The sequence below is a fragment of the Trichomycterus rosablanca genome, chromosome 20, assembly GCF_030014385.1.
Source record: "Trichomycterus rosablanca isolate fTriRos1 chromosome 20, fTriRos1.hap1, whole genome shotgun sequence".
NCBI lineage: Eukaryota > Metazoa > Chordata > Actinopteri > Siluriformes > Trichomycteridae > Trichomycterus > Trichomycterus rosablanca.
The window spans coordinates 22,743,423-22,758,402 of record NC_086007.1 but is presented as its reverse complement, the minus strand read 5'-3'; the positions used below and the strand labels follow the sequence as shown (position 1 = coordinate 22,758,402).

At 37.3% G+C, this 14,980-nt stretch overlaps 2 protein-coding genes across 2 annotated transcripts; one reads left to right on the top strand and one right to left on the bottom strand.

Moving 5' to 3' along the window:
• Positions 1-3,980: 3,980 nt before the first annotated feature.
• On the top strand, positions 3,981-10,515 carry LOC134334260 (ubiquitin carboxyl-terminal hydrolase 37-like). Its single transcript, XM_063016499.1, has 14 exons — positions 3,981-4,045; positions 4,305-4,360; positions 4,674-4,755; positions 4,840-4,895; positions 5,313-5,876; positions 6,007-6,138; positions 6,390-6,513; positions 6,909-7,042; positions 7,143-7,242; positions 7,437-7,519; positions 7,622-7,735; positions 7,828-7,880; positions 8,661-8,724; positions 8,846-10,515. The coding sequence occupies exons 1-13, from the start codon at positions 4,010-4,012 to the stop codon at positions 8,663-8,665; spliced, it is 1,539 nt and encodes a 512-aa protein (XP_062872569.1). The 5' UTR covers positions 3,981-4,009; the 3' UTR covers positions 8,666-8,724; positions 8,846-10,515.
• Positions 10,516-12,315: 1,800 nt separating this feature from the next.
• LOC134334766 (odorant receptor 131-2-like) lies at positions 12,316-13,272 on the bottom strand. The gene has a single exon (XM_063017216.1). It carries the CDS (start codon positions 13,270-13,272, stop codon positions 12,316-12,318), a length of 957 nt encoding a protein of 318 aa, XP_062873286.1.
• Between the last annotated feature and the right edge of the window lie 1,708 nt (positions 13,273-14,980).

Sequence of the window (14,980 nt, the reverse complement as noted above, 5' to 3'; positions counted from 1 at the left end):
TTCCAAACAAGATTGGATATGCGAAGAAAGAATTTCGTTGTACTGAACTTCTGTTTATGTATATATGACAAACAAAGGCATTCTATTCAAAATCATAGCTGATATTTATTTTAACTAGAAGTAAAAACCTTCTGCAACTCCATCTGCAACTCCTGAAGGTCCTGACCCAGGGTTTAAAACCGTTGATTTAGGGCAACTCTTCTTTCAAATGTGGCGCATTTTTTTAATTTGCATTTTCCAGAACTTCAAAAAGGTGTGCCGAGCCAAGCAGTGATAAAAAGAAAAGCACATTCAAAAACCAGATCAGACCAACAGATAATGAACAAAATACAACAAGAATACGTGCAAACACCTTAAGCCAAAGTTCACCACTAGGACAATAGGTACACTCTTACTGAACTTTAGTATCTGGAATTTGGTCTGCTTAATCAACAACAAAAAGGCCCAGCGTTCACTATCATGTTAAATATGTTCTTCATTTTTTACAATGTTTAAATCAAGGACTATGCCCAGACTGTTGATTATTGCCCTACTAGTTTGTGTGCAAACAATGAAGGAAAACATGTATTTAACCAGTGTTTGATTTCTTTACACACTAGTAGCTCACACACACTAACTTACTATGAGTAATTTAAAATAGTACAGTACTGTGTAGTAATATACAAACCCTTTATCAAAAAAGTTGGGACAACTTGTAAAATGTCCTTAATTCAGGATGGCTCGGTAGTACTTTGGAAAACTGTTGTCACTTCTACACATGCTACCGCCGCCTTACAGCAATACTATGCAGAAACACCTCCAAGTTATCTAGGATGAACCAAAATACAGTGGAAACATGTACTGTGGTTAGAAGAGTACACATTTCAGCTTGTTTTTTATTTATTTTAATTATTCGTTCTCAAGACAAAAAGAACCACCCAGCGAAAGGTCCACAGCATGGTTAACTTGTATATGTGTGTTGGGATTTTAGAGAGACATATGCTACAGAGTGTGTGTGCATGCCTGGCCTGCCTGCAGTCCATATCAGTCTCCTATTGAAAATATATGGCACATCATGAAGAGGAGAATCAGACAACATTGACTATGGCCTGTTAAGCAGCTGAAGTCAAGCAATATTAAAACTGCAATAATTAGTATCCTCAGTTACCAAATGATTAAATAGTGTAAATAATAGAAAAGTGATGTGATAATAATCATAATGTAGATATGACCTCAACAGCTCTTCATTCCTTTAGACTTTACTGCTCACAAATATACACATGGCAGACTCCCAAATTGTAAGCATTTCACAGTGCTGTGGTTGGAAGAAGGAAAGAAAATAGTTCACCTAGTAACCACTAGTTATGGTTATAAAGCTACACAACTGTAAACTGGTGGTTGTGTGCTGAACCGCTTGCTGTCCTCATCAGTGAAAGTGGATAAGCACAGATCTTTTACCTTATCTGAAGGTAATCTTGTTTTCCAATAAAATAAATAGCATTATGCAACAAAGCAGTGACAGAGTTTGAAGTTAATAAGTAATGGGTCAGTATGTGTTTAACCAGCACGTATTCTCTGACACTGTTGAGAACCCTGCCGGTACTGACTTTACCTAGTTTTGCCCTGAACATTGTTTTAAAAAAATAACACTTAATTTTATTTTTTGACCCCTTCATCATGACAGTAACAATGTCATAAAACTGGAATGCCAGATGCTGTATGATGGCTTGAGTTTTTCTCTGTTGAGGACAGGTCAGGACTGCAGGCAGGCCAGTCAAATACCCGTACCCTCTTCTTCCGCAGCCACGCCTTTGTAATGTGTGCAGCATGTGGGTTTGCATTGTCTTTTTGAAAAATGCATGGACGTCCCTGGATAAGATGTCGTCTTGAAGGGCACTGACACAACCTCATACCATGGTGGTTGGATAACCTGGCTTTTGGACTTGTTACTGATAACACTCTGGATGGTCCTTTTCATTCTTGGTTTAGACCAGGGTTTTTCAAACCGCATTTTGTCCATAATTTTTTACACAACCCAGGCAACACAATGCATTTTCTCGCTCTATACAAGATGTGACATAAAGCTTCCACAAGGGGGCGGTCGTGTAAGTTTTTTTTCATTATTATTTTTTTTTTCTCTGCGACCCATTTTTTTCGGCTTGCTACCCACCTAAGGATTGAGACCCAGGGGTTGATAAACCTTGGTTTAGAGCACATGACATCCAGCAGAGGCCGTTTTTGCAGCAGCAGTGATAAACCCCTGCTTGACCATTTTCCTTCCCTGCAGACACAGCCAACCATGTAATGTTTGTAACATTGCCATTTCTTTTCACAACACTTAAAAGAAGTTTTGGCACCGAGGATACCCAGCAATTAAGGGTTTTGGGTTTAATTTTGTCCCATTCTTCCTGCAAACACATCTTAAGATGTGCAACAGTACACCTCAATGTACTTTTCTACATTAATGCTGCCATCACAGAAGTGTACATTTCCTTTGCCAAGGGCACTGACACCGCCCCATCTCATGACAGACCCTGACTTTTGCACTGTCTGGATGGTCCTTTTCGTCTTTGTTCCGGAGCACACGGTGTCCATTTTTTTTCTCCAAAAAAAACCTATAATGCTGATTCATCTGACCACAATACGTTTCCACTGTGTGATTGTCCATCCTAGATGGCTCCGAGCCCAGAGAAGTGAATGCCGCTTCTGGACATGGTTAACATAACCATTTGTGCAACTGTTAACATACATAAACATGCATTTTAGGCCTACAACACATACCAACAAAGTTTGAACAGGGCAATTTAGGGCTAGTAAAAAAAAAATTACATACAGTAAATAACTGCTCTGTAGCTATGCAGTATATGCATAACTCAGGTAACTTTCAATCTGTCAAAAGTGTTTGTACTTTTTTTTGAATTTATGTTATTTTCTTATAGTGTGTATTAGATTTGATGTACAATGCTACTGGGACTCTAATTTCCTTCGGGATCAATAAAGTATCTATCTATCTATCTATCTATCTATCTATCTATCTATCTATCTATCTATCTATCTATCTATCTATCTATCTATCTATCTATGATTTCAAACTGGTAATGTCAACAGTTGATTATAATCATGATTTGGCACAAATCATGTTCAGAGGGAAGAAGGAATATGTACATTTTGTCCTATAAATTCTTATGATGTGAAGACCTTATTTTCTGTAGGTGTAGGGTCGGCTCCATTGTTAAGGTGGTTTACAGGCTTAAAAGAACAGTCTTCATATTTTTCAAGATTCTGATTGCTTCTGTTTTTATTAACCACCTTTACTTTTACTTCTACTTTTAATACTTAAAAACATTTAATATAAGAAAATTACTTTTGGTACTGAAGTACATTAAACATCAGGTACTTTACGACTTTTACTCAAGTAATATTCTAAAACGTGACTTTTACTTCTATCAAAGTAAATTTCTGGTAAGATACTTGTACTTTTACTCAAGTATGGCCTTCAGGTACTTTATACACCACTGCTACTAGCCCTAAATTGCCCCTGTACTTTTTCTGGAATGTTTTGCAGGCCTGAAATGCAGGAATGGAGGTATATTAACAGATGAAATGTAGCTGAGCAAACCAAACATGAAATATCTGCAATCAAATAAAAGTCAAAGTGAATGTAAGGAACACAGCATTTTATTTTATTTGCGTTTTCCATACTGGAAATCTTCCACAATACAATAGTTTAATATGATAAAGTTCGCTGTGTGTCGAGTTTAAACGATACTTTTTATGTTTGACTGTATTTACAAAAATGAACGCAGTAGCAGCAGCAGTACCTCATCTGCGTTCACTGTACGTACCACTGCGCATGCGCGACAGCTTCACCGAGCACTTGAGCGCCGAGTTATTATGACGCAACAAAGAGCGCAGCATTAGAGTCATTATCTGTAACCCCTCAGTTCCACATCTGTAACTACTGTGTGAGGTTCAGCGTGTGGTACTTGTCAGGTTTCACGGTTTATTTACATAGAAAAATAGTTTAACGATGCGTTCCTTTTCTTGGAGTCGTATTTTTAAACGGGTAAGACAAAATAAATGTATTAATTAATGTGTTCATTTATAAATAATTGAATACATATATTATTTTGTATTTCTGAAAACGAGATATTATAAACTAGAGATTATAATTATATTTACTATACTGTTAGTATATTTACTGTACTATTACATTTAAAAATAAGCATAAAGCTTTTCAAGAAACATAATGCATTTATTTCTGTAAAAATAAAAATTAATTAATTATAAATTCATTATAAGTATCTGTGTGTTTTCATGAGCAGAATAATAAAGTGTTCCCAGCAGAAAATTATGAGGAGACTGTCAGCACTACAGAAAAGTAAGAAACAAACCATAAACTAAACTGATATCACACTTTACTACAACTGTGTGGATAATCAAAATCAAATCAGTGTAAATGTGGACAAAATCAAAACAGCAGAATTGATCTATTCAGACCTCTGTCCTTCTAAGCCCAGTACACATTAATTATATACATTACATGTGTACGTATACAGCAATATATATATATACTGTAGTTTATTTTACATACGACACCAGGAGATTCTGAATTTTACACACTGCATCCCATCCGTTTATCCTACATACTACATACAGCACTGGCCTAAACTGTTGTTTCCATTTGCTGATAGGCTGCCAGTAGCGGAAAAACCACCTCCAAAGACCTCAGGCAAATGCTGGCTGATAAGGAAGCTTATCAAATATCTTACTCGGGTAAATCGAGTCAATAATCTTCAGCGTAATGTTGTTCCAATACAAAAACTGAATATTGATGTGCGTTTGTGTTTTTCTGAGCAGAAGAAGAAAATGCCAGAACGAGAGGAGAAGGAATCATCCGCCAGCAGTACAGAAAGGTATTAAAAGTGCTGTACATAATGGTTACATTTAGTACAGCCGTATAGTTGACAAGAGCTAAATGGGGAAGATTCAGTTTTGACAAATCTAGACTCTTAGATGATGGACAGTAACAAATATACAACACAAGTTTAAGCTCAGAAGATAAAGGATGTGAAGTGTTGACCTAAATAATAAACAACAGGTGGCATAACGATCCTGGATAAATTCGGGAGCAAGAATGAGGAATACACCCTGGAATACAGGACTTTAATGCACAGATGCCCTGTCCAGGGTGTATTCCCATCCTTGCTTGTCTTAGCATTACTCTGATATCTATATGGCCTATATAGCAAATAGGGTGTGTGATTTGGGACAAATCCAGAAACTTTCTGTCTGTCTCTTTGTTTCTCTTTCTTACTTTCCCAAACCTGTAGTGTCAATCCTGCATCTATGGTGGAAGAAGAATATACAGCCCACAATAACGAGGCTGAAACATTCACAACCAACCTCTCCTCAACCTGTAGTGTCAATTCTGTGTCTACTATGGTGGAGGAAGAAGATAAAGCCCACAATGAAGAGGATGAAACATCTACACCCAGCCTCTTCCCAACCTTTAGTGGCAATCCTTTATTTCCGGTGAAGGAAGAAAATGAAGCCCTTTATGAAGAGGATAAAACATCCACACCCAGCCTCTTCCCAACCTGTAGTGACAATCCTGTGTCTATGGTGGAGGAAGAGGATAAAGCCCACAATGAAGAGGATGAAACATCTACACCCAGCCTCTTCCCAACCTTTAGTGGCAATCCTTTATTTCCGGTGAAGGAAGAAAATGAAGCCCTTTATGAAGAGGATAAAACATCCACACCCAGCCTCTTCCCAACCTGTAGTGACAATCCTGTGTCTATGGTGGAGGAAGAGGATAAAGCCCACAATGAAGAGGCTGAAACATCCACACCCAGCCTCTCCTCAACCAGAATCCAGCAGCTAATAAACAGAGGGTACGATTTACAACTGTGTGTACATGTGTATATTCTATATATATATTGTATATATTAAGTACAAAAAAGGCTGATAATGCACATGAACCCCAATCAGCATTGTGTTTCTATCTACATATGTTTGTTGCAGATTGCAAAACTTTGGAAATAGCTGCTATGTGAATGCCAGCCTTCAGTGTCTGTTCAGTGCAGAGCTGTTCTGCACGCAGCTCCAGTGCAGAATAAATCAGGGGATGCACAGTCCATTTGACAGTCTGGCCGGGTAGGTATACTATAAATAATATCAAAGTGAAAACCATTTTGGCCATAATGTGCTAGCCCAGTTAAATTAGAATCTCAGTTGTGCTATCGGCCTGGCTTGTGAAGGTGCTCAGATCTGAGCAGCAGTGGGCTAGCACATTGGATCCAAATTATTATTTCTTTTTAATACTTGGACCATGATTTGGTTAGCTTATCTGCATTCAGAGAGTAAAATCAGAAAGTCTGAGGTAAACATGACTTGTGCTTTTGCAGGAGTTTTGCTAAGCTGTGGGAGATAAGAGAGAGCGACTACTGGTATCTCAAGTACGCTCTCTTGGGGAATCTTATTCAGGAAGCTGCTGTCAGCAATCCTGAATTCACACCATACAACCAAAATGTAAGAAAACATCACACATTATACATGCACAGAAATACTTACAGTTGCATAATTTGTAGGATCGTTTGACCACAGGTGTGAATCAATTGATTTGGCAGATCAAATCGTGAATCAGTTGTAGTTTATTTGCCAGATTAAAGCTACTGTTAAAATGAAATGAATGTTCTTAAAGCTTAAAACTGTTGAAATGCTTTAATAAGTCTTTTTAATTTGATTTGACATGATTGATAATGTTCTATAAAACACCTGGAACAAAAGCTTTGATTTAAGATATGCAATCTGATCAATTGTTAAAGGATACGTTCTTTTTAAGGCTGAAAACTTGATGATCTGTTGTACTGGTGTGTGTTGATACATGCTTTACTCATGTATATGTACAATCTTTGCGTGTTTAGGATGCCCACCAGTTCATGTTTTACTGTCTGGAGCAAATGCAGCAAACGTTAAGCTGTGCAGGGGGCGTAGCATCTGAATGCCCCATTAAAGCAAATTTTGGCTTTCAGCTCACGTGCATAATTACATGCAAAGGGTAAAAACCATTGACACAAAATACTCACACTGTTTTTTTTTATTCACACTATAGAGTACATTAACGTTTAATTAATGATTGTGTGTGTGCACGTATGTAGGTGTGGAGCTGAAAAGAGGAGAATTGAGGAATATAATCAGCTCTCTCTGGCTGTTGTAGCAGATGGGTCAGTTGAAGACTGCCTTCAGTTCTTTTTTAGGGTAGGTGAGCCACACAGACATGAAAGTTCCTACATGTACACAGTGGACAGGGTGCTAATGCATCATAGTACGACACAAATTCACTCTCACTTAATTCAAAACAACAGGCAAAGTAAATAGCCTATTTCTGTGTGTGCCATTTTGATTGCGCAATCACCTTACTATATAAAAAAATCATATTTGTAATTATCTAGGATGAGGAACAACTCGAATGCAGATGTGAGGTCTGTTCATGCAGTTCTGCCAGCTGCAGGTGGGCATTTCACACCCTGCCCAGGTGAGCTGATACACCTAGTGTCTATCTAAGCCCTTACTCTAACAGTAAGCAGCACGTAAACACACAAACAGCTGGTAAATGACTTTTACTGCCTCTCTGCAGGTATCTGGTTCTGCAGCTGAAAAGATTTGAGCTTTCGGCAGATTTAAGCCTCACGAAACACCTCGACAGCGTCCAGATCAACCCAAAATTACACCTGAGGCAGTCAGAACAGAGGTTAAACACACACACACATAGTAGAAGAAGCTTTTTTTTAAATTACTCACATATACTATCAAAACTGATGTTTTCTTATCGTCTTTTAATAGTGAACATCCCGAAGACGACGATGCACTCATGGATGCAGTTTTTACACCAGAGGGTCAGTCAAGTATTTACTTATTTATCTACTGTCTGTTTTAACACTGCTTTACATCAAAAGTGGTCACGGTTGTGGGAACAATTCACTGGGTGAAAGGACACCCTGAACAGGTTACAGGTTGCCAGTTCCTTACAGGCCAAACACACACAGCTCCAATTAACCTGACTCCTTGTCGTTGGACGATGGGAGGAAACCGGAGCTCTCAACATGTTAACATGCAAACACTGAAAGGACCCAGACTGCTCGAACTGGGAATCAAACCGAGGACCTTCTTGCTGTGAGGTAACAGTGCTACCCACTGAGCTGCCTGTCAGTCATTTACGGACCACTGAATAAAGTGGACGAAAGTTGGTGTCAAGGGATGCATCAATGCATTACTGTATTGTATAGTTACAGTAGGGCTACAGTAGGTTAAAATTTAAAACAAAATGCAAAGCATTGCTTAATATCAGCTTATCAATAAAGCTGTAAACTGTTACATTATAATTTATTCCAGGCTGTAGTAAGTAATGCCAGAGCAACTCATTTTAGCTGTGATTATCTTTCTGTGTGTCTTTAATCTTTAAGAAGACAGGGAAGCAGAGGAGACAACAGACAGGCATGAAGTGGTGAGGCAGAGAGAGAGAGAGAGAGAGAGAGAGGGAGAATAAAAATATATAAGATATATTTATCTATAAGAGATAGAATGTTAAAAATAGAACAGAAGCAATTTTAGAGCATATAAACAAAAGGATGTACATTTGCAGGTTGTCTGTATTGTATGTGTTGACTGTTTTTTAGGATGAATTTGCCACCTATTCCCTGATCAGCGTGCTGAATCACTTCGGCTCTAGGATACACTCAGGTAACATCTCTCACCTACTAGTTAGTACATCCAGTATTGACAATCAACTATGAGATTAACCTAGAGATTATTTAACACACTAGATTCTAATTCTGCCTCCTGCTGTTTCTGTCTCCATCAGGACATTATACATGCGACAGCTTCAGCCACACCGACAATCTCTGGCTGTCGTATGATGATGACGAAGTCACAGGAATGAAGGAGAGCGACGTTCTTTACGATGGGCAAACAAGTGCTTATGTTTTAATGTATGAACTGATGTGAGCACTTGGTTTTACAGAGATTCAGCAGCTTTCCTGCATTGAAGACCAGAGAAGAATTCATGTCTGTTACGTCCCAAACACCAGAAAGCCCAAGATCCAAACATAACCACAGAAAAGGGCTCTTCTATTGAAAAATGGCATTTAGGATGAACACCTAGTCTCTGTTTAGACCCCCAAACTAGCCAGAGGAGGACTGGCTCCCCTTAGTGATCCTTGGTTCCTTTCAAGGTTTCTTCCTTTATTGACCCAGAGGAAGTTTTTCCTTGCCACTGTCGCCCTAGGCTTGGTCACTAGGGGCTTGTGTTTTTGGGATCATAAATCACGTTTGGTCTGATCATGTCAATCAAATAATCTAAGAGACTAAGGTGAAGCAAATTGACCAAAGGGGCTAAGTTACGCCAAGTTCATATAGGCAAGTCTGTGTACTCGGCTGCCATCTCTGAAATGCCCCAGACAGTTATTCCTAGTCATACCAGTCAGGACAAAGCACTGACCTATATGAAAGGGGGGAATCATCATCATTAACTTTTTCACTTGTCCATTTCTGTGGCGGCAACAGGACAAGGAAAGCCGCCCAGGCATCTCTGTTCGCTGCAACTTCAAGCAACTCCTTCGGTGGGATTTGTCAGAAGATATAATCCCTTCAGCAGGTTCTGTGCCTGCCCCAAAGCCTCTTCCATGTCAGGAGGCACCCATTAGGTATCCTGATCAGATGCTCGAATCTGCACAAAGGAGCAGTGGCTCTACTCCGAGCTCCTCACAGATCTGTGAGCTCCCCAACAGATCACAGGGAGTATGCCCAGCAACCTGCTGGAGAAAGCTCATTTCAGCCGCTTGCATTCACAATCTTGTTCTTTTAGTCATTATCCAAATCTCATGACTAAGGCCCTACTTAAGTTATAGCCATGAAAATCATGTCACAGCCTTTTCCCACATGATATGCAATTTGCCATGAAATTCAAAACTTAGGATTTGTGTTCAGCAATTTAACTAACTTTTTTTATTCACGTAGCATTGAAGTGCCTCACGTTTACTGATTAATTCGCACTATGAGGCAGTCCTAGTGCTACCCGAAGCGTCCTTCGAGTATGCTGAGTTTATAAAGTAAGAAATAAACTCTACATAGACAAGCTAGCTATTGGGAGCAGAATACTTTACTGGCTTGTTCTTTTGAGATGCAGCACAGACTACAGAGAGATGATTATGTGCTTAGAAAAGCACACTTTTTTTTATTGATTATGCACTCAATATGTAAACACATAGATCAAATTCCGTGAAATGTGGCATATTTCTTTAAAAATCCGTGAAATCTGTGATTGAAAAATGAGGTCCATGAAATTAAGCCCATTACCTTGTGAATTTAGTAGGGCCCTAATCATGACCCAATGATGATGAGCTACAGGTTGTAAGAAAGCAGTGGATGGCTTTACCCTCCTGGATTGAATGCAAATTTGTGAATGGGGGACTCAGCTGTTGTAAAGATTTTTAATTAAAATAAAAAGATTCAATAAATTAGCTTGAACTTGAATGTGTTTGTGTGTTTTTTTAATAGACTTTAAAATAAATCACTGCTTTTTCAGTCAATTGATGACTGCAGTGTCAATCCAGAACCATCCATATATTAATACAAAATAAATAATTAGCCAATAATGTCAGCCTTTTATAAGCATAACAGTTATATAGTAGACCCAAGTTTTATGTATTAATCAGCCATGTATTTTGTATTTGAGCAGCACAGTGGCACTAAGTTAAGTAAAACTGTTAACAGGTAATCACTATATAGGCTGAATATGTTTATTGCATCTAAAAAGCGTTGACGACGCAGCAGTTTAATGTTCTGGCACGCAATCGCTCAGATCTCAAGCTCTCAAGTTTAAATCTTAGTTGTGGTATTTTGCACCAACACAGACATAATTTTAATCTGTATATACAGTATAATATACAATATTTTTTCCATCTTCACTAACCGCATCATCCTGGGTTGAATGTGACCTTGAAACACTGGAAGAAGCGAAGGAATTCACTCCGAACTGGGCACAAGTCTGTCAAAGACCAGCACACACACATGAACTTAAATGCACAAGCTAGGAAGCAATTCATTGTGAGTTTGGAGGGAAATCAAGTACCCAGATAAAACTCATGTGGACACCGGTAGAACAAAAGTCCATACAGTGTTTAAAGTAGAGGACCCTGGTGTTATATTGCAGCCACACTACCTGCAGTGCCTCTGTGCCTCATTATACAATGTCCCTTTTATATTTTTATATTTCCAGGCTGATCCTATGCCGAGTTCTATGGTTTTTAAAAAAATATATAAATCCATTTGAATTCAGTTTTGCTTTTGTTCTGATATTTATTTCTTTTAATTACAAATAGGAAAAGCAGGTTAAATTAATATATTATTTTGGGCTAGTGAATTGTGATCCACTATCTTAACCATTAATGATTTTAATAGATCTTTAAAAAAATGAATATGAGCATACACGCTCTACCTGGGAATTGAACCCAGAATCTTCTTGCTGTGAGTCGACAGTGCTAACTTGTGATTTTATGATTATATGCCAAATATTGAATATCAGTTTTATTTGGCATTGCAGAAATTACACTGTGGAAAGAAATATTTCATATTTAATATATACATATTAGCTAATATATACTATTAGTTTTTAAAAGAAGAAAATTAAATTAGGCACGGAAAATAAATGTGTATCTAAAATTTGTATGCCAAGCATATACAACCCCAAATCAGAAACAGCTGGGACAGTATGGAAAATGTAAATAAAATAAAACATAGTGTTTCTTACATTTACTTTGACTTTATTTTATTACACACAGTATGAACCCAAGATATGTCATATTTTGCCTATATTCTATAATTGCAAATAGGTGAAGTCAACAGGTTTGTAATCATGATTTGGTACAAAAGCAGGATGCATGAAAGGCTGAGCTATTGAGGAGCAAAGATAAGGAGAGAATCCCCAGTTTATCAACGAATGCATAAAATAAGTCTTGTAATGTTAAAAACAATGTTACTCAAAGAAGGGAATATATCATATTCATCATATTAGTATCATGTTATTCCTTTACAGTGTATTATACTGTATATTAAATTATTAAGTAAATCTGGAATTTTAGTGCATGAATGGCGAGGGTGCAAGCCTGAGCGGAACTCCTGTGATCTCTGATCCCTCAGACGGCACTGCATCAAGAACCGTCCTTCATTAATAGCTGATATATGCATTTTAATTTTATTTTCATTTTCCATACTGTTCCAACTGATTTAAGGTTGTACTTATCTTACAGTGGTATTTTTTTCCACTCAGATTTCCTATGTGTTTGGTCCTCTGCCTTCAGACGAAGCATGTTTTTGTTTACATCTGATGTAGTATTTCATAGTTGAATAAAATTTCTCATCTCTGAGTCCATAAACAAGTGGACTGACCGCTCTGGTTATAACATTAAATGTTATAAAATTAAAAAAGCGAACTGACAAATAAACCTGTATATCTATGTTAATGACTACTGCTTCAATATAAGGACAAATAATCTCAATGGTACACAGAAAAAGCTGGAGCATGTGCAGAGAGATGGTCCGGAGACCCTTAACAGCGGACTTCTTGTCAGTAGAGGCTGCCCGGGCAGCAAGCACAATCATCACATAGCAAAACAGCTCGATAAGAAAAATAACAATAAATGTTATAATATATAGAATACCCCTCATGAACCGGTGCCAGTTTTCTAACATCATGATCTCATAATGACAGAAGGTAAGCTCCAACAGATAATCTTGTGAGGTGGTTGCAACGAGGATGAACAGGTCCACAAATGGCTTTATAGAGCTGATGATCCAAATTATGAGGATAGCAGTAAAGGTCCTGCTGACCGTAGAGATGGCATTGTGTCTGAGAGGCATGCAGATAGCTACGTAACGCTCCACACACATTGCAGTGATCGTTAACGGTGTGCATGTTGTAATTGTCTCCATAAGCATGCACAATGGAATACACAATGCCACAGGCATCAGTACATAGTTGTACGATAGAAGGACCACAAAATCAGTCAGCATCAAAAAGACCAGGTCCAAAATTAAGGTATGAGCGAACAATATGTAGCGAGTTTCAGTTCTGAAAGCCTGTTTTTTGTAGAAGGTGAACAGCATGATGACGTTGATGTAGATGAAAGGCCAGACGAAGATCTGCGTGATGGACATCGACAAGTTCATTCTGACCTGGACGGGATTGACCAGTTGTACATGATAACTGCTGTTACAATCTAATGTACACATATCTAGGAAAAGAAAAAACCTCACAGATGATGCAGAAGTTAGTTTAACTTGGAATCTAATTACAATCATATGTAATTATAATGAATCAAAAATGAAAACAGTTAATGGTTCTATATCACAATAAATTACATTCAATGTATGATTATAACATTTATTAACATAAGTCAATATGCCACAGAGTTTATATCAGTAATTGAATAATACATTACCTGCAGTATTACTGAAACTATCTAAACATTAGAGGGTCCAAACAAACATTTAAATAGTGTTGAACCCAACTCATTTTAATATCCAAATAGTGACATCATGAATGAGATTATGTATCAGGTAGGTGGGGGTTGGCACAGTAATGTCTGAAGCATATTCATATTACATGTAGTTCAGACACAAACAGTGTTATAAGCTTAGAATTTTAATATTTTAGTGTAATTAATTGTATTTTAGTTTAAACATTGACAGTTTCTTCACTATTATTACATAATCTAATTATTACATTGTTCAGTAATACAATAAAAATTATCATATTGCTGAGCTATAAGTTAACAAACCTTGTAAAATGTAAACAATTTAATATACTTTAATTTTATTTTATTCATTGTTTTACCATGGCTTTATCCTATTCAGGTTTAGGTGAAAGCTGTAGTGAACATGCAGTTAATAACCCTTAAATGTTTGCAAAATGCAATTTATATACAGACATCAAACTATTTGTTATATTGACTTTCAAATTTCAATTTAATTCTATTTTTATTGTGTAATTGTTTTATTTGCAATCATCTCTCTTAATCAGGATTAAATGTACCAAACTGGAATAATTAAAATATGGTGTTATATTAAATATTTCTCACACATGACTTGAATACTAAAACTATTGAGGTATGTTGAGGATAACCAAGTTAACTAACCTGACATGAGGTTTAAATTAGCAAATTAGCTTAGCATATTTACAGATGAATGCAAAACTTGAATAATTTTCCACCTTTAGATAAAACTTTATAACGACTGTATTTTATCGTGTTTTAACTTTGCTCACAACACTGGGTTAAAGTTGATTCCTCAATACATTCAAACGAGAAGTGTTTTTATTAGCTAGTTAATTTACCTCAGCCTTCAGAGATATTTGCTAAGTTACAAAAAAGGGTATCTCTACTATATAATGTCGTTGGTTTGAAGCAAGTGAAATAACTACGTGTATTCCAACACATTAGGTTCACGTTCAACTTACAAACTGTGCAATCTGGATCCCTCTGTGGAAGCTCTTCAGAACCGTTGCAGGTTACATAAGGTGCATTTCAAAAACACCGGCGGTATATAACTTATTATTTTCATTAGATTCCCATGAATAAAATAAGTAGATTTTATAGCATTTTAATAGAAAAATTTACTTAAATAATATCCATAAATTCAGGAACTCAATTCCGTTAAATACATTTAACATTATACATGTGTATAAAATCTACTGGACCACAGATTCATGTTTTGCAACGTTGGTCAATTTCAGTATCTCCAATTTACCTGACTGCATGTATTTGGACTGTTGGAGGAAACCCGTGCAGACAAGGGGAGAACATGCAAACTTTACACAGAAAGGACCCAGACTGCTCCACCTGGGAATTGAACCCAGGACCTTCGTGCTGTGGGGTAACGGTGCTACCGACCAAGCCACCGTGCCTTTGCTTATGTGAGCACTAATAAAAAGAAGTTAAGG

Excerpts from the sequence above, each read along its gene's own strand:
- LOC134334260 (XM_063016499.1), top strand. The coding sequence starts at position 4,010 with ATGCGTTCCTTTTCTTGGAGTCGTATTTTTAAACGG. Across the intron at positions 4,046-4,304 it reads GGAGTCGTATTTTTAAACGG|AATAATAAAGTGTTCCCAGC; the intron begins GTAAGACAAAAT and ends TTTCATGAGCAG. Across the intron at positions 7,736-7,827 it reads CTGAGGCAGTCAGAACAGAG|TGAACATCCCGAAGACGACG; the intron begins GTTAAACACACA and ends GTCTTTTAATAG.
- LOC134334766 (XM_063017216.1), bottom strand. The coding sequence starts at position 13,272 with ATGTGTACATTAGATTGTAACAGCAGTTATCATGTACAACTGGTCAAT.